This window comes from Rosa rugosa, chromosome 6 (genome assembly GCF_958449725.1).
Source record: "Rosa rugosa chromosome 6, drRosRugo1.1, whole genome shotgun sequence".
NCBI lineage: Eukaryota > Viridiplantae > Streptophyta > Magnoliopsida > Rosales > Rosaceae > Rosa > Rosa rugosa.
Window position 1 is genome coordinate 42,016,501 of NC_084825.1, and position 19,368 is coordinate 42,035,868.

The 19,368-nt window shown below is 37.5% G+C and overlaps 3 protein-coding genes across 5 annotated transcripts; all 3 read right to left on the reverse strand.

Moving 5' to 3' along the window:
- Nucleotides 1–4,892: 4,892 nt before the first annotated feature.
- LOC133714000 (glycine-rich RNA-binding protein RZ1C) lies at nucleotides 4,893–9,765 on the reverse strand. 2 transcript variants are annotated; one of them, XM_062140015.1, is made up of 4 exons: nucleotides 9,565–9,707; nucleotides 7,054–8,989; nucleotides 5,582–6,090; nucleotides 4,893–5,385 (listed from the first exon to the last, which is right to left on the reverse strand). In XM_062140015.1, the coding sequence occupies exons 3-4, from the start codon at nucleotides 6,085–6,087 to the stop codon at nucleotides 5,154–5,156; spliced, it is 738 nt and encodes a 245-aa protein (XP_061995999.1). In that variant the 5' UTR covers nucleotides 6,088–6,090; nucleotides 7,054–8,989; nucleotides 9,565–9,707; the 3' UTR covers nucleotides 4,893–5,153. The 2 variants fall into 2 exon arrangements, with proteins under 2 accessions (XP_061995999.1, XP_061995998.1); XM_062140014.1 differs by lacking the exon at nucleotides 7,054–8,989 and having other exon boundaries at nucleotides 9,565–9,765.
- Nucleotides 9,766–10,301: 536 nt separating this feature from the next.
- On the reverse strand, nucleotides 10,302–14,092 carry LOC133715947 (protein SEEDLING PLASTID DEVELOPMENT 1). 2 transcript variants are annotated; one of them, XM_062142650.1, is made up of 9 exons: nucleotides 13,494–14,091; nucleotides 12,909–13,123; nucleotides 12,639–12,789; nucleotides 12,326–12,517; nucleotides 11,928–12,090; nucleotides 11,567–11,811; nucleotides 11,212–11,388; nucleotides 10,973–11,134; nucleotides 10,302–10,780 (listed from the first exon to the last, which is right to left on the reverse strand). In XM_062142650.1, exons 1-9 carry the CDS (start codon nucleotides 13,971–13,973, stop codon nucleotides 10,481–10,483), a joined length of 2,085 nt encoding a protein of 694 aa, XP_061998634.1. In that variant the 5' UTR covers nucleotides 13,974–14,091; the 3' UTR covers nucleotides 10,302–10,480. The 2 variants fall into 2 exon arrangements, with proteins under 2 accessions (XP_061998634.1, XP_061998635.1); XM_062142651.1 differs by having other exon boundaries at nucleotides 10,715–10,780; nucleotides 10,896–11,134; nucleotides 13,494–14,092.
- Nucleotides 14,093–15,054: 962 nt separating this feature from the next.
- LOC133717857 (ACT domain-containing protein ACR10-like) lies at nucleotides 15,055–18,823 on the reverse strand. Its single transcript, XM_062144601.1, has 6 exons — nucleotides 18,373–18,823; nucleotides 17,786–18,007; nucleotides 16,927–17,032; nucleotides 16,213–16,549; nucleotides 15,474–15,758; nucleotides 15,055–15,354 (listed from the first exon to the last, which is right to left on the reverse strand). Exons 1-6 carry the CDS (start codon nucleotides 18,524–18,526, stop codon nucleotides 15,217–15,219), a joined length of 1,242 nt encoding a protein of 413 aa, XP_062000585.1. The 5' UTR covers nucleotides 18,527–18,823; the 3' UTR covers nucleotides 15,055–15,216.
- Between the last annotated feature and the right edge of the window lie 545 nt (nucleotides 18,824–19,368).

A 19,368-nucleotide genomic window follows, 5' to 3' on the forward strand; every position in this document is an offset into this window, starting at 1 on the left:
AAACAATACAGCCTTCGTGTTTGTACCCTGTAATATATAATGAAGAACAATGCAAGTAGGACGTAGGAGTACATGGATATATATCCAAAAACTTCGTGGAACGACTCAAATGAACAACATTGACTAATTCTCCCTCATTGATTTTAGGATCTCTTAATTGACTTGGGCTTCTATATTGACATATACGTACGGTATGGTAATACTGACAATACATGAAAGAATTCAGCACTTTGCTTGTCCTGCATATACAAACTAAAATGGCTTGTCTTCACTATTCACTAGATCTAAATCCCTCTTGTCTAAAAACTAGTAGACACTTAATTTTTGTAGTTATTGCATATGGTGGAAGTGGAACTGTGCACGCACAAATTAATGAGAACTATTAAAATGAGGGCTAGTTGAAGATTTTTTAATCAACAGTTGTGGAACTCACTTTTCAATCACATTTCAGTAAATCAACCGTTAGATGTTTAGATATTCATGAATAGATATATCATTTCTACAAATTTTGAACCAAATTGAAAATCGATAATGCATTCATAATCGTGATTTATCATTTATAAACATGAATAGTTCAGGTTAATTTGACAAATTTGGTTCATCCATTGATTTGATCTAGTTCGGTACCTTAATAATTAGCACTTTGAAAAAAAAAATTCAGAAATTAGTCATGTATACCTAAACATCTAAGTATCTAACTGTTGATTTGCCGAAATGTAATCAAAAATTAGTTATCCCAAACCATTGATTAGAAAGTCTTTAAATAATCCTCATTTTAAAGGTTCTCATTAGAACTTCTCCCTAAATTATATATACATAGATATACTTCTTGACGTCAAAAAGAAGAAACAAAGAAATAAAGAAAAACTTTGTCAAGAAGATTCTCTCGGTTTAGCCATCACCTTATGCCTACCTTTCCTCTCTACATTATGTCCCAAGTCTGAACGCGAGGATTAGCCATCACCTTGTACCAAACAATATTTACTCTACCTTAAGATAAAAAATTTGTTAAGTTTTAGTAGTTAATGAGTGTCTACGCCATTCTCATATTATAACCTTAATCCAAAACCCAAACATGATTCATTTATATAATAAACTTCATACGCTGTCCATGTCTAACTCGTAAATACTTGCAATATATTCATGATGAATAATGACTATGTATTATATATATTGACCTAGCAACTAGCACCTCCCTTATTCCACTCTTTAATTATTGTTGATTACTTTTTGCAAATATAATGCCATGTGAACATGGGTACTTCCGTCGCCGGTGACTAACAGATTGATTTTTTGACAAATAAATAAATCCTTATCATAGTATGTGTACGTGATTAACTAATTAAATAAAGGAAGAGTGCATTGTTATAATTATCAAATAATTGATAGCCAGCTTCATAAGAAACAATTTGTGAATGATAAGCCTTCAATAAACTAAATCAAAATCTAATTAACCTCTCAAGGAATGAGATATATTGGATTTTTATCTTTATGATTGATTATTCAAACTTGCTGAAGGGCCAGCCTTGGCGGTAAAGATCCAACTTCTTCAATGGTATTTTAATCACCAAATTAGTTGATTAGTCGACCCTTAAGTTGAAGGGGAAAAGGTACAAATATAACTAGACAAATTGAGCCTATATATTAGGAAAGCGTCTTGGCAATTAATTTCCAATGGAATGAGCGAATATGCATGTCTATGTCAAACCCATATATACCAAATTATGAGGGCTCAAGATTAACCGGTTAGTTTTGTAATACAAACTTAACAATTTTATTAAGCTTAGCATACAATACTAACGCAAATTCGAATCGATCTTTTGGTTCCCTCAGAGATTATCTGCATACAAATCAAGCAAATATGTAATCACTTATTCATTTGATTAGAAGCACAATCACTTGAATGCTCAATCCAAAATATTATTTTATTTTATTTTATTCTTTGCTCAAGTAGATGATTCAACATATTCCGAATTACTTGATTTTTCGTATAGATTATTGTTAAGGGAGGCCTAAAAAATAAATAAACTTAAAGTATACAATTACATTCTCTGATTGATGAGCCTCATTGGCATTTTCAGGCCTTCACTCGAGAGAAGTCAAAAGTTCTTACATTCGTATCAATAGTAAAAGTTTTCTCATCATTCTTATCTCAAGGACTTTAAATGTTTAGATAAAAACAGAATGACTTGTTCAAAGTTGAGTGAGAAATTTGTCACAACAAAAACATATACTATATAAACGTACTCCTCTTGGGTTATGAAATTATTAAAAATATATAAATCGTAAGAACTAGAGAGAATTCTGCATTTCACACTATTAATGAATGAAACAAGAAAAGTCTTAATGGGATCAATTTACCTCAAGGAGTACCAGGTGGGTTGTCACTGTGAAGTGCAAAGATCAGTTTAGTTTCGTGAACTAGATAAAGGATCAAAATCTTGTCTTACCAAGGAATATGTCATTCTCACATAACTAATCCAATTGTACTTGCTAATAGTTAGTTATAGCCATATTTGAAAATACAATTTTCATTCACAATCTGACAACACAACACAGCATATCATTCATTTGACTACTAAGAGCAGATGCAGCGGAGTACCTATTGGAGGACCAATTGGAGAATTATGGCTTCCTAGCTAATGCAGCGGCAAAATCTTGCCCGACTGATTGGAGGGGCTCACATGCCCAGGCAGTTCGATGACCGATAATTAGCAATCCTTTTGCCCGACCGCTGGTGGTGGGTCCATGGCACATGGGCCTGCTGCCAACAGTTTTTTTTTTGTCTGATCTTATTTGATAACAGTCACTTAATTTCAACCATTGGATCGAATGATCCAACGGCTGCAATTAAATGACAACAGTAATTTTTTTTCACTCTAAAAATTAATCTAGAAGGTAAAAAAAAATCTTAAATTTATTTTCAAAAATTCTATAAATACCAATTCCCTCACCTTAATTTCTCACACCAAAATTTCTAAAAATTTTACCTGGATTATTTAAATTTGAAGTGTGAATAGTGGATTGGCAGGCAAATTGCCTTTCACTGGTGCATTGTGTAAGCTAGAGGCAATTGCCAATTTGGGATGAACAGTGGATTTGTAGTACCAATTTGATTGGAAAATCAGCAATTGCCCTTGGTTCATGGGTGCATTTGCTCTAAGGATACGTTTTTGTTAAATATTAGTGCATGTGGATGTGCATGTGCCGTGTGACTTTGATCACACATTCACACTTTTCGATTGGTCCATTCAGTAACCCTCATAAGTTGTCATGAAGGAACAAAGAATAGTTTGAATATTAAGCAGACTAACTCGTCACCAAGTTCTCATACTATATACGGTACAAACCAAACCAGAGGATTCATACTAGTGAAAGCTACAACATTTCATATCTATGGAATCATATATACTAGTATTTTCTCAGTACTCATTTAGTCGGGGTCAATGCCGCTGTTCAAACGCAACAGCAGCCACAAGTACTTGCACATATATAAACTTTGGATAGAGATTGAATAATCTGATCGAGCATGATATGTTGACTATTAGAAGAAGCAAAGGTTTTCTTCTTGCACTCGGCCTAGTCAACTCCCTCGAACTTCAGGCACTGTTCTTTTCTGAGCTGTGCTTTTTGAAATTTGACGAAGAAAACAAGAAACTGAGGCACAAAGCGATTCTGATCTCTTTGTTTTTCGCCTTTGGCCTTTGAAAAGCAGACAGATACCAATAAGTGTTTACACAATGAAACTGAAAGGAAAGAAAGATGGAAAAGTCTCAACCCACATGAATGTAATTCTAATCAGCTTAACATATGGTTAGAAACGAATCAATAATCTTCAAAATTATGGAGCTGGATAGATTCGGTTCCTTGTAAGAATTTTTTTTTTTTTGTTTTGTTTTTTTTTTTTTTTTGTTTTCCTAGAGTGTTGTCATATCCAGCACGGAAAGGTTCTAGTTGATGACATCTTAATCCACAATATATTTCTTTAATTGTAAGAAGCTTCTTGTTTGACTTTGGGGTTTGGCCATAGAAGCGCCTCAAAGTCAGACTCGTGCTAGTCTTCTTCTGGAGTTCTGGTTTTACTTGTAAAGTAGAAATTGCTTGATACTTTTTCTCTCCTAGCTACAAGTCTACAACAGTGACTGAGTGACAGTGGGAATTTTGACCCAACCTGGAATCCAGGGTCCCTTGGAAAGCAGCTTCCAAGCTATCACCTCATGCTCAGTGATTCCTTTCATCCATCCAGAAAACTCGAAAGAAATCATAAATACGCATTTTTACTACGTCGACGTATAATATACCGCTTAAGAGATGTAATTTGCTGAAAGATTTTATCATTAACACGTTTACATTTCACACGGAACTCTGGTCATTACAAAAGGCTGTAAACTTCTTCCGGCATTGTCTCCAATACGCGGGCGTTGCCTTTTTCTTTTTTTTCTTCTTCTTCTTCTTTTTCTGATAAGAGAAATAAAATTAAAAAGAAAGTTACAACAAACAAGTACTTCTAACTTATCTAATGAAATGCTGGTGACACAAAAAGCGACGAAAATATTACCAATTATCATAAAAAATAAAATAAAATAAAAAAGACATTTTTATCAAGTTCTCAGCCACCAAGTTAGCCTCCTTATAAATATGCTTAAATTGGACAGACTCGTGATAAGAAATGGTCTCGTATTCCACAAGAGAACCATCCAGCCCAAATGAGTCAACTCGTTAAGAAACAAAGATGTTTAAACTCAAAAACACCGCAGAGAGCCAAGCGTGTACCATTCACTGTTTTATCACAGTACGGAACTCAACTTCCAAATATCAATGCAAACACAAGATCTCGAGACAATGGGGCTACAGAATTTCTAAGGAGAGGAAAAGATGAACACAAAAACAAATACCAAGGGCAACAACATGTCTTTTTTTCAATTAGAAGTACCCTAATTTCTTATCTTCCTTCATTCTTTGTCAACAAAAGAATAAAGGATAGACCGAGAAAGGCTTACAAGTAACACTCAAACAGGCAACTAGTGAACGACAGTACATGCATAAAAATCCTCCTACGCAAATTTACTTTCAACATCCCACATCAAGAACCTAAAAGAGTAAACAGAACACAGCTACAAGTTCCATGAAAACAACCATCCAACTTTTAGACATTAGTAGCGGTCAAAGGAAGATGGCCGCCCTCCCCTGCTAGGGCGGTCGTAAGGGCCAGCCCTGCTACGGTAACCTCCCTCATCTCTTGCTGGACCTCCCCTTCCATATCTATCACTGCCACCTCTTGCTCCACCATCCCTATCATAGCCTCTGTCTTTGCCATAGCCATTTTGAGGATAGCGATCAGAACCTCCATATCTGTCACTAGCAAAACGATCACCAGCTGGGTACCTGGAGAGAATAACCGCAAAAAGTAAAGCATAAGTGCTAATGTATAGTACTTTTTCTCCTACCATATATACATAAACACAACGTTTTATCTAAACAAAAGAGAGAATAAAAAAGGGGTTTTGTATACAGACAACTATAAGTCTATAACCAGACATAATGACAGTATGGAACAAAGCAGTGAAGAAGTAATTGATACCTGTCACTGACATAGCGATCACGGCTCCCATATTTGTCCTCCCTGCTGTCAAAACGATCCCTGTCTCCATAGCGCCCTCCATCATAACGGTCATCCATGTAGCGATCATGATCTCCACCAAAGCGATCCCCACGCCCACCAGCCCCGAACCTAGAATGTGAAGAGAATGAACCTCCCCCTCCACCTCTTCCACCACCAGCCGAAGGGCAGTCTCGAGCCCAATGTCCTGTACGCCCACACTTGAAGCATTCATCTTGGCCCACAGATCTATCACCACCTCCTCCGTAGCTTCTCCTGCCACCAGAAGAGTATCCTCCCCCTCCTCCTCCTCTATAGCCAGGGTCTAAATCTTCCCCTCCCATTCTGGGTTGGGCTTTGTTCACGGAGATGGTGCGGGCACCCAATTCCTGTCCATGCATCTCCCGGATTGCATCTTCCATTGCCCGTCGATCTCCAAATGTAATAAACCCAAAACCACGAGGACGCCGTGTATCTCTTTCCACCATGATCTACAGAAATTCCACATTAACGATGCTCATACCCAGTGTTTACACAGATAGCAATAACATAAACAAAACAATTATAGTGTTTTGTTTTGAACACAATGATATTCGCAAGATATGCAAGTTAGACAGCAAGAGCATCAGACAGCACAAAGACGGGATGCATTGCATTATCATACATTTAAAACCGTATGAGTTCATTACTCAGAAGATTAAGGATGCATTGCATTATGATAAGTATAAAACTAATTCCACGTTCTAATATGAATAATGCGATACCATTGAACTGACAAATGTTTTTCAAAGCATGATAAATACTGAAAAAAAAAATCCAGATTAACAAATAGGATAGAACATTGCAAGTAGGGCATGATCCAGATTAACTGAGATTCACAAGCAATTGACAGTACTAAGGCAACCAAATTATATATAAAAGACAGTTTAAATTGGTACTCCAAAAATTTCAGTAAGCACAAAGGCAGAAAACTTCTACCAAAGCTCAAATAAATAGAACTTGGATGAGAACTGTCGTTTCCAAATTCCTATTACTGAAACTCACCTGCTTTAAGCAAAACTGACACATCTATATACTTCGATCTACTACTAAAGGGAGATCTCATTCAGAAAATTACAATTAAGTCGCAGTAATTTCTCAAAAACTGGCAGAAGAATGAGAAAACTACGTACAAAGAAACAAACACACACACTTGTAAAAAGTGTTAAAAGGTATCAAGCAGTGATAAAGATCATCTTTTTATGCACCCAAAAACCCACACCACCAACACACATAAAAGAGGAAAAATTTTTAAATTAGACCGATCAAAAACTGAGAGAGTAATTTCAGAATTTATTATCGTGCAAGTGACTAACTAAAAAACAATAAAATTGGAGACGAGATAGGGGTTTGTACCTAAAATACATTTTGCAACCATCTAACTGGTATTTAAAATTCAATGAGTTGATACTTACTTTCCCTTTGTAAATATCGATAACAGAGCACCTTGTTCATACTGGAATATTTCTGATATTAGAAGAATCCACATCTGACAATAGATGACCACTGACCTTGAATTCCCACAACATCAAATGAACTAGTTCCAGCATAAACTGATACCGAACCCGCGACAAGGTTAAATGCATCTAGTCTCTACGCCCAGAACACTATCAAGTATATCAGCAGTTACATTGACACCAGAAACATCCATCTTGTAGTCACAAAACCAATCTACCCTCGGGCAAAGCTACACAGATCAGCCAGAGAAAGGCAGCTCTTGCAGCATTTGATCTTTACACTATTCAAAATTAACAACTCAGAACACCAAAATACATCTAATTACCCGCAGCAACCATCTTTACTCTGCAAATTATAACCAACTTGTTCCATAGCTACCTATCTCCATCAGTCTTTCAACAAGTCAGCAAAAGTAAACCAAAAGATTCCTAAACAGCCAAGATACTCTGTCCAAACAAAATGCTGATTCCCTTTCCAACATACAATTTAGTTATAGTAAACAACTGAAATTATATCTGTGTTCTGGCTTTTTTATTTTTAGAAATTCTGACAATTTTTTAGTACTTTCAAAATTCTTGCCCTCAGGTATTATGGAATCTTAAATCAAATTTGCAACTACAGATACACTAGAAACCACCGAAGATAGTAAAGCATTGATGTTGCTGAACTCAGACTTGTCCATGCGATATGATAATCAACACAATACTCTTTTCTGACACCTTCAAAAATGCAACTGATCTGAACAATGACTCAAAAGACCAACAGACTGCATTGCATAAACGTGGCCAAATGTGAATTTGCTAGACTGACAGTGTTGGAGACCCCAGAGCTGATGTCAAAAAACTCTACCAGGTCTAGATGATCTTCATTCCCCGCTAAACCAGCAACATTAGCTTAATCATCGCAACAAAACAATAACAACAAAAGAGTATTGAAGTAGTTCAAACAAAGTTCAAGTGCAAGGCTCAAAAGCAGCCCCATACTTCAAGAGTGCTCCGCATTAGCAGATGAGAGGATCCTATTGCTGGCCAGAAGCAGTTAAGAGTCACTAACCCAGACTAACCCCCTCAAGCATGAACTAACTAAATTTGACACTTTGGAACCTCACCCGATCAGGCATCAGAAGTTTACTATATCTGAAAAACAAATAGCAAGAGACAACAAAGCTTTGTGATTTAGCAGCCACTAAGAAACTCCCCACATAACAGATGATGAGTTGAAGTAGATCACCCTCTGAATTCTATGACAAAAGAAACATATGAACATGGAGGAGGAGGAGAAACTATCCGGCTCAAAAATCATTCTCACAAGACAGACAACCTTCATCATCATGTTTTGAATCAAACCAACCAAAAATATTGGCAAGCAGATAGATATAGGGGCCTTTGGTCTACTTAGAAAAATAAAAAACCTTCTTGCAGCAAAAGAACCAAATCACTGGTTCAAGCAATACCATCTGAGGCTTCGGCACTTGATGAAAAGAACCCAAACAGAAAGCATAAACTTCAGTATGAGAAACTTCTCAAATTTGACACGTTATTTGACTTGCTGATTAGTCAGTCGATCGTCTAAGCAATACTTATGGTCCAACTTTCCAACATTACCACAGGACTTTTCTTGTGGAACCCAACCACATCTCTTCCATGAATGAATACTTTGTTACAAAATAGCAGATGACACTAAATCAGGTCGCTAAGCTTAGCTGCCTTGAACCAAACTCCACAAATCCCGAGACCATCTGCTAATGTTTCTATTTCCTGGCATGAGATTTGTTGTCCCACCAGCTATAATCTACTACCAACAATGACATAAAGTCTGGGAACTTGATGCAACCAACAAAAACAGCTCTACGTAAAACCCATCTATCACGGCATCAAAAGATCATAACCAGCACTCCAGAAAAACAAGAAAACAAATAAGGAGCATTAATATACAAAGTAAAAGAAAAAAAATTGTTCCAGACAGAGAATCATCAAACAGTATCAAACAAGTATATGATCTACAGTAGTGTACTATATCCATAGGATCTCACTGCTCAAGATCCCAAAACTACAGCACCTTGGTTTTGAACAGTAAACGCACCAAAACCAAAACAAAGATAAGCCATTTTATACTCCAAATACCTTTGCAAGTTTCAAATTTCATTTCAAAGAGAAAAGCACAAAAAAAGCTAGAACTTCAAAACCGAAAATGCAGATGCTTTTTTTTTTTTTTTTTTTTTTTTTTTTTACGAAATAGCCGTGAATTTTTCAATCAAAGAAGCTAAACGAAAGCCTCAAATCGATTAACAGAACCAACCTTGAACCTTCTTTTTTCTAAAAGCCGTGTAAACATCCCTAAATTGAAACCGATTTTCATCAAAATAGTTCAAGGAAACAAAATTTTCATACAGTTTTCAAGCAAAGCAAAGCAGCTTAGACCTAACAGAAAGAAAATTTAAGCGTCGGAGGAGAAGGAATTGAGGTTACCTGAGATTCATGGACTTTGCCAAAGCGAGCAAAAGCGCTCTCGAGCTGATGCTCTGTGACGTCCCAGGCCAAACCTCCGACGAAGATTCGGTACTCTTCTTTTCCGGCCATCTCTCTCTCTCTCTCTCTGAATGTTGTTTGGTAGCAAAACCCTAACCGCTTCGGCCTCTTCTTCTATTGCCTCGTCTACTTTGAATTTCTTTTCCCCTTTTCCTTTTCTATTTATTTACTTGCCCATTTTTTTCCTGTATTCTCACTTTAGTCCTCCAATTTTTGATTTTCAAGTTTGGTGGCCCTCCAATTTTTGCTCTATCCCATTATATAACCATTTCACTCTCTCGAGTCCAAAAGTTTTGCAGTACTCCGAAGTCGGAGGTAATGGAGTCCTAAAGCTCTTTAATGTTTCCGAGTATTGAAATTTTGTAGTCGAGAGTTGTTAGAATTCGTTTCGTATGAAACACAAAACAAAATGTGAGTAATTAAACGACTCTCAACTCCGCAGTTTCAATACTCCAGAGCACTATAAAAGAGAAACTTCAAAGCACTATAGAGATAAATGTGCTATAGATTCTTTTAGAGTCTATACATTTTTGTAGTCTAATAGTATTTCTCTGTTCTTTTCAATATTAGGACAAGTTTCAAGTTCGAATGTCTGCTCCCTCCTAGGGGGTCTGTCTAATTGGGCATACAAAGCACGGTAGCTGAATGAAAAAACGTCATGAGCAAAGACAAGAAAAGGAAAAAAGAACTGATCTTGATTCACTATATCATTGAAGGAAGAAACAATTGCAAATAGTTGCAGCTGTGAAATAATTACATAAATGGACGTACATGATTTGCAGGACTGTACATGAAATGGCACAGGTATCAACAAGTGATTGAAGTGTGTTAAACTTCAGGCTTTTTCTCCCTAATTCTATTGTTCTGATAAAAGGGGGAGCCTAGTAACACTGCTACCTCCACCACCACCGGTTAGTGATTTAGAGTTAGTCGGTTTCATAGAACTGGATTTAACAGGTTTCGAAGAACTCTTCTTGTTTATCCTCATGGGAAGAATCTGCAACCTCGGATTGCGCTTAGTACCTGAATTTTCAGCAGCCAACTGATAACTTTTCACCAGCTCCAGCTGTCTGGCAATTATTTCGGAGCGTCTTGGAAGGAGCTCTACGGGCTCTCCACCAGGAATCACTATATACTCGATTGCAAGTCGAACCTCCTAACACAAACAAAAGGAAAAATTGTGGTACAGTTAAGCAGATGATATATGTAAGGATCAAATTGACACTCAAAATCAGAAGTATTGAAAGCGAATGTGAAGTTGCATGGCGTACAACAGAGAGGACAATTTCTCAGAAACTGCCGGTAGAGGTATCCATAGAAAATAGGTGGGATGGGAAAGGAAATGCACCTCCAATGCATCGATCTCTTCTAAAGATGGTTTTCTTTTGGGTGCATCATCTTCAATTTCAATGTCAAAGGAATTATTGACAAGCTGCTTTGGCAAAGAACCAACTGATTCCATTTCAAGAATCGTACGAACTGCCTTCACGATTTGTGCCATGGTATTTGACTGCAAGATTAACATCAAATATGTGAATGAGCCCCAGCAAGCTTACAGGCAATAGAGATAAAGTACACAGACATTACCTTCATGACAAATACAGGCAACTGGTGGAATTTTGCTACACCACGAATCCATGGGTTTTGCTTCATCTCAGAACTGGATGCTATAATTGCATCTGCTGTTCCAATATCATCAGTTACCTCAATTTCATCCTCAAGCCCCATCACCTGTGCTACTTGCAGTAGGTCAGCTTCAAGGATCTGCAGTCAAACAAAAAGGAAAGGATCAATAAAGATCATCTGCCTAGTCAACAACTATCCACAATACAATTTCTTTGGGGGGTTTGGGTCAAAACACAAAGTGTAACGTTTGTCCTTCGTGGGTGAAGATTTTCCAATTAAAATAGAAAGTGAACCATGTGGAAACCAAGTATCTTACCTTGTATGTATATATACACACTGGTGAACTTCTCTTCTTCACAGATTTATCACTGCTCAATCTTCTAGACACATTGGGTGAAGGATCTAGATCTTCCTCGTCAGACTCCAAAACATTAGCAATAATGTCTTTAGTAACACCAAAATCTGATACTTTTTGATAGTTCAGTTCAGATATTTGAGTAGACATGCAAGAGTCATCAGCATCCGCATCAGTACGACGAACTTCAAACAGAGGAGATTTTCCTATAAGCCAGAAACGTTCAAATCAGATTAGGTGTTCCCTAACAACTTCACTTCCAAGTGAAGTCTGTGAAACTCAGGTGATAAGTAGAGATTCTAAAGGAGAAAATGTAAATTACCAGCTAGTATAGCATCCACGGTTGCATCTAATCTGTGATGAACACGAAACTCTGTTTTAGATATAATCTCAACAGCACATGTAAATGTAGGAGGCCCCTTTCTTTCAAGAATTGTCTTTTGAACTTTTCTCTTTCTTGCTTCTTCATCTCCCAGGGTCACACTCTGCATTTACATGAAGAATTCCTTTAATCTATCAACATTTCTTATCCGGAAAATGCTTAAATTGGTAAGACCAATACACAATGATCATTGCAGTGGAAATGATGATTCATACAAGAAGAAACTTGCACAACTAATGGCACTTTGTACAATTATAATATGATAAACTTTATGCATAGCAGAAACGTAAATGGAATAGGCATATAAATCCAATTTGCATGAATGGACTGCATTGTACCTCTATGCCACCAACAAGGATTTGTAAAGAAGGATTCTTTATTATGTTGTCTATCGTCATTCCATGTGCTGTTCCAACTAGCTGAACTCCTCTTTGAGCAATAGTACTGGAAGCCAATGCTTCAAGCTCTGTCCCAATTTCATCTATTATAATGGTTTGAGGCATATGATTTTCAACTGCTTCAATCATAACCTGCATTAAAGGAAAGGGCAAAAGAGATTATATAACCAAAAGAGTTGCAAAAGCGTAATACTGCGTGAGAACTAAAGCAACAGTTGCATAAACAAGCTGTATAATCAATGTCAACACTCACATTATGCTGCATGTTCACGTTCGGAACTTGCATCCTCCTTGCACGGCCTATTCCCGCATGAGGAACATCTCCATCTCCCCCAATCTCATTCGATGTATCCACAATGACAACACGCTTCATATGCTCATCCGCCAACATTCTAGCAATTTCTCTGCACCAACATATCCACACTAAATTCAAAACCACGTTCGCTCTTGATTCCAAGTCACAGTAGGAAAACAAGGAAAGTTCCAATGTGTACTAAAATTTGCTTTCGAGTAGGACATATACCTGATCAAGGTTGTCTTGCCAACTCCAGGAGGTCCTATAACCAAGATTGAACCACCACCCTCAACCAAGTCGCGGATGATCCCAGCACTTCCCGACACAGCTCTCCCCACCCGGCAAGTAAGTCCAATGATTTGCAGCTTTCGGTTTCGGATAGCACTTATCCGGTGTAATGAGTTATTAATACCAGAACGGTTGTCATCTGAAAACTCACTAACCTGGAAACCATAAAAAATAAAAAAAAATAAAAAGTTGCAGCTACAATAAGTAAACACATAAATAAATAGTTACATCTCCATCTTCACAATAAACATATTTAGTCAATCCTTTTCCAACTAAATATATAAAAAAGTTGCAGTCTTGTTTAAATAAAGTAATTGCGTATATCTATTAAAGCAATAAAAAATAATAATTAACCATCACTAACTAACCACCAATTGAAGATGCTTTATTAGATGAAAACAAAAGTCTCAGTTTTCATAACATGATCACCCATGTCTCATATATTATGCGGTTTCATTAATCAAGACTTGAGGGAAGTCGCAACGGCACTTAGTAAAAAAAACAAAAAAAAAAAAACATGATCACCTTGGATACAGCGAGCCGGAGATCTTCTTGGCTGACGGGATATTCCGAGATGACCCAATCGCCGGTAGGAAACCTGGCAATCGGAGGCCTACCCAAATCCATGACGACCTCAATGAGCCTGCCGATCTCCTCATGCCTGTACAGCTCGCTCTTCATCCTCTCCGGCAACAACTCCAGAAACAGCTCCAGCTCCGACGCGGCCTGGGTCTGCGACGTGGAAGCCGAGCTCCCCGAATTCGACGACGACCCATTCCCGGAGAAGAACCGATCCGACGGGCGGCGAATCGCCGGCGAGGAGGAGTGTTTGGAGGAAGAAGCAATTCCCTTATGCACGCCACGTGTTCGACGAAATGAGGAAGAGAGTGTGGAGACGAAGTTGGAGGTCTGGAGAAAACAGAGGGTGGAGATGGGGAATTGGGTGGCGGAGTGCCATGAGTTCTGGAGATCAAGGAGCACGAATTGGGAGGTCAGAGCTGTCATCCTGTAACAGGGCTTGGATTTGGGTTGTGATTGGGTGTGAGTTAAGGAACGATCGGCGAGAAGATTCGGAGGTATCTCCAGTGGGATTGGAGCATATTATTATTTGGAGGGAAAGGGAGGCCCACCACAAAGCTTGAGCAACCGTTAGAAGTAATGGAGTTCATCCACGTGGGGGCTGCTTCAACAGCCACACAATTTCTCTCCCCCTTTTTATTTTATTTTCAGACATATTTTCCAAACAAAAAAATTTCTAAAATTGACTTCTTTTTTTTTTTTTTAAAGAAAATTAGTTATGCGCCGAATTTGACAATGATTTATCAGTAACGTCACTTTTTCGATTCAATTTATTAGCTTGTAGAAAGTTATATAAGAAAAAAATTAATCTATATGCCTAAACTATTGAAAGTATGTGATTTTTGACATAAATCGTATTTTTAATGAGGAAAAACTTTTATACATAACACCATGATTTCAAACTTATAATTCAATTTCTATAAACCAAAAAATAGAAGTTCAAATTTTTGTTGCGTGTCACCGATGCATCCATGACTATATTCTCCAACTTTTGATTTTTAAAAATATAATATCTACTGATAAAGTATTGACATATGTATTCATAAGATTTATAAAAGGAAAAATAATGGATGTCATGTATATGATAGAGAAAAATAGTATGTGGCCTGAAATTAGAATGAAAAAATAAAAATTGCACACAAGACCGAATGGCAAATCTCAGCACGCTTCCAGTCCCATCGGAACGGTCCCAACTGGGAGGAAATTTCTTCGTTCAATTTTGTATTTGGTTGACGGTAGAAACTTTGAATTTGCACCGACGTAAAGGAACAGTATCTCAGCCGTGCAAGAGTGCAGGTCACCAACGAAGCCTGCTCTTGCTGAGAGGTGAGAGCTATACAAAGCTCAAAGTACACCGCTCTGGCTAACCTAGAATGCAGAACCATGTACATACACTACTATTTCAGAAACTCATCTATGGTCAAAGATCAAAGAGAGAAGGAAATGCTGAAACATTTGTTATCTCCGAAGCTGGCCAAGTATCTCTGATTAGCAATGCAAGTCAAGATGGAGGTATGCAACTGATAAACGTTTATTTATTTATGCACAATTGCACATCATGATTTACACTTCATACTCGGTTAGAGTATTGCCTCAGTGTACACTTGATGCTCAGAAACTATGCTGTACAGTGATGGGGATGCAAGCCGCTAACTAAATTTGGCGGAATCTATTCCCAACCCATCAGTATATTTCTTACAACTTCCTCAATTTTGTTCTTTGGCGCTGAAGGACAGACTCCTTCATCTAGCAGGAATCTGTACACCTCCCACTCCCGATCTCGGATCATGTGTCTCACTATCTCAGCCTGAAATAAGTTAGTAACAAAACACCAATGAATGGTAGAATGACGAATTAAATTGGTATCACTCCTCATTATTGCAAAAGATGTAGGATATCATTGGCTATGTTGGTTAGAGCTAATACCGAAAAGATGCGCGTGCTCAGATCTTTGAGGGCAAGAGAAATATCATAAAAGACAAGAGGCCGACCCTTGCCAGACAACTCAACAGGGTTAGCTACCAACAGCTCAGTGTCAGGGCCACGGTTCACCACAGCCACTCGAAGAGGACACAAAAGCTCCGTTCTCAAGCGAGAACATAAGGCATCTTGCTTATTGGGGTCAACAATCTTCTTGCCATCTGCTTGCATTATGAACAAGTCCACCTCACAATTCCCTTTTGTGTTTTCATAGAATCGTCCATAAGAAATCTGATATTGAACCCAAATTTTACATACAGTGGTCAGTGTTGTTCACTAATATGGTAAAATATATAAACAAAAACAAAAAATAAAACAATAAAAAAACAGGAGGAAGATTTAATGGAATTTTATCGGCCAGAAAAGGCATGACCTCTTTTCTGCCGGAACTCACTACCGAATAGGTCTCGTGTAATATATCAAATATACCAACTTTACTTTATATATCTCTCTCTAGTATGATTTTACCTGAACTTTATTGAGCATGCAAAGTTTATCAAAGTTTAATTAGAAGATTGAGAGTCTACATCAAGCATTTAAGGTTCATCAAACTAATTAATTTTCTGCAAACTAACAGTTATTGTTGACAATGATGACGTTTGATGTGAATATTGAAAAGGTAAATTGTGAAACAAAACCCAAAATATTTTTCTCCCCCAAACTACATAGCTTAAAAAAGATGTACCTGAATGTCATAATCCTTTAGTGTTCTCATGATGTCATACACTAGACCTTTATGATCCGGACAGAATATTTGAACTAGTGTGTGAGAGGGGCTGAGGTTATTGTCCACTGTTATTGAAATGGGAATGGAAGCAACAGGTCTTTTTAGGCGTCCATTGGTCCTCTCTAAACTTAACATTTCTTCAGTGATTACCGAAGGAAGATAAGGAGAACCTTGTGAACATGCGGTAACTTTTGACTCAGCCAATTCAATTTCACAACCCAACAAGACATTCCCCAAGACAGCTTTCAGGCAATTAATTGTTTCATCTTGTCTTCTTTTTGTATGCAGCAGTTCTCTGATTGAAAAAGAGAAAGAATATGATTAGTCATATTTTAGGAGGAAAGATGAAACAATCTCACTAGCGACTCTCAACTGATATGCCCTCACACAAACATGATGATACACCAACACCTAGACTCCTTTAGTAGTAAGCAACAGTATAAAGTAACTGGAAACACAAGTCTAGAGAACCTAACTGAAAATGATGCAAACAAAAACTCGAAGGAATTACATGGAGGAACTGGTTCTCTTTTATTAGCAGTTACAACTTACAAGTGAACACTGGCAATAAATCTAGAATGAAACTTGAGAAGTAGATATACCAAAAAGAGAAAAGGAAGGCAGAAATGATGCACCATTATAGATAGGGAAATGATGTCAAGAGTGACAAACCTGGTATCTGTAACAAAAAAAAGGTCCATCACTTTCCCATCTGGGGTAGTAGACACCTTCACTCTCTCTATTGTGAGCTCAAGCTCACAAAGAACCTTAGTGACATCTATTGGGTAAAAAGTATTAATAATAATCTCAACTAAATATATAGCAGCATAAAGGACAATTTTTGCTGAAGATTCAGATGCATTAAAACAATTAGGCAATGTAAAGGAAATAAAAACAAAGACACAGATAGAAACACCACTTCTACACGAAGTTACCCTTATGCACCTCTTGTTCGTTTCAACAGGATCCCTTGTTTGATCTCTTTTCTCTAAATGGGGATAATACAATTACTGTAGTCATCTATACATAAAAGTAGATTTACAATGTTAAGGCTTTAAACAGTTTTCTTTCCGTCTAGGCCAGTCTGAAGAATAGTTGATAAGTTGTCCCAAGCTTTCATAAATTACTAATTTTGGTACTTCTAGTCTATTTTATATAAGGGAAATGAAAAATACTGATTAAACTCATTTTCTCTTATACCTAGAAATCAATCATCTTCAATCAATGCTCAAACACTGCTCTATAGTCTATATCAAGAACTCACACACACCAAATAGTGATCATCGACTCTCTGTAATCACATACAAAAATGACTTTCCAGCTCAAACCAGTACTGGGATAGTTGCATTGAAGATTGAACAAATTTGATGAATCATTTAGCACGAGCAAAGGAACTGAAAAATTTCTGTTTACGCCCACATGACAAATTTTTGTTAAAGTGTTGTCTATCTAAGCAAAACTAAGCTATGAACAATCAATTCAAAGATAACAATTAATCATGCAAGTGACAATCTTGGAAATGAAAGTTTACCATGCAATAGGCCTTCCTGTTCATAAGAGCACCAGAATTTCAAAAGGAACACATCTAATGGCTTAGGCTGCTGGTTTTCCGGCCGGTAATAGTATATTCCAGAAGTTGTAAAATGTGAGGGACACACTTCTAACAATCTCTTTGTCAACAAATTCCACCTTGTTTCCGGTTTTCCCACCACCCAAAACACTACGTAGCACCACTTTCCATCCGTCGAAACATCTTCAAACACAAAAGCAACAAAAATTGTAATTTGCCATTACAAATTCTATGATCCATAAAGAATGACCCATTTTCTGTTTTACAACAAAAGAGCCTAGACTGAAAGACGCATTCTTTGTTTCTCTTTAAAGCTTGGATCCACCAATTAGTGTTCAGCAAACTTCAAGAAACTAATTACATGCATTCTCAAGAATTTCAGATCCAAATAGTAAACTTTCCAAGTAAAGACCTTTAAAACCTATAAACATCAGAACAAACCACGCTACTTTCCCAGCTCCAAATCCATAACCCACTTCCAGAAAAACCTCAAATCACTCAGAGAACAAAGGAATTAAACTACAAGCAAAAAAAAAAACAAAACTCACCTCCTCTGCAAATGCTTATCCCAAAGAGCAATATGACCCTGCACAGATCACAGCCTAGCCCAGTTTTGTCAGGGCAATTCACAGTGATCACTGTAGGATCTCCAGCCTTCTCTGCCCGGCTAATTACCACCATGTCCTCATGCAAAATGCCCATTGCCGCCGAGCTTCTCCTCCTCTGTTTTTTGCTCTGTTTTCCGGTGACTAGAAAACTCAGCAAAAGATAAAGAGATTCCACAAGACCCAACTTGGGTCTGGTGGGTATCTTCGGGTTCTTGCTCTTGTTTTTTATTGAGCTAAACTAGTGCGAGATTCCAAATAATACAGGAGGATTTTTAGATCATATAGAATCCATACAAATAGAAGATAACAGATGCTTTGGTCTCTTTTCCTTCTCTGTTTTTTTCTTTCTTGGAATATCAATATCTCATACTTATTGTTGGGAGAGTGAGTGAGATTAAACTATTTAAGGTCTTCGAAACGTGGGGATTAGGTGGACTCGAGTATAATTGAGACTGATTTTCGAAGCCAGCTTTTTTTGTATTAGTTTCCGACCGTCCTTTCATTTTCTGCTATTTCATGAAACTAAATATTAGTGTTTGGTAAAGCTCAAAGTAGACCGGCATCGTCCACACAATATGGGAAGACCACTTATTTTGCATAAGCAATTGGATTTTGTCAAATCCTCGAGAGTAAGACGGGTGATGATAAATGAGTCATTACTATAGAATCTTAAGATGGGAATATTCATTGAAGAAATTTTAGTATTAATAAGACTTAGGAGTCAATAAGGCCCATGCTTTTTAACCACTGCAAGTGGCCTAATGGTTCCTGCCTAGTTGGGTGTGCTCCCCAACCTAGATTTGAACCTCGAAGCTGTCAAAGTGGTCAGGCACTGTGCTGCAATGCACAGTTGGAGCATTTCACATGCGCTGAAGGGGTTTATCTTGGGCCTAGGAAGCCTTTGGGTTCCCCTTGACAAAGTCAAAAAAAAAAAAA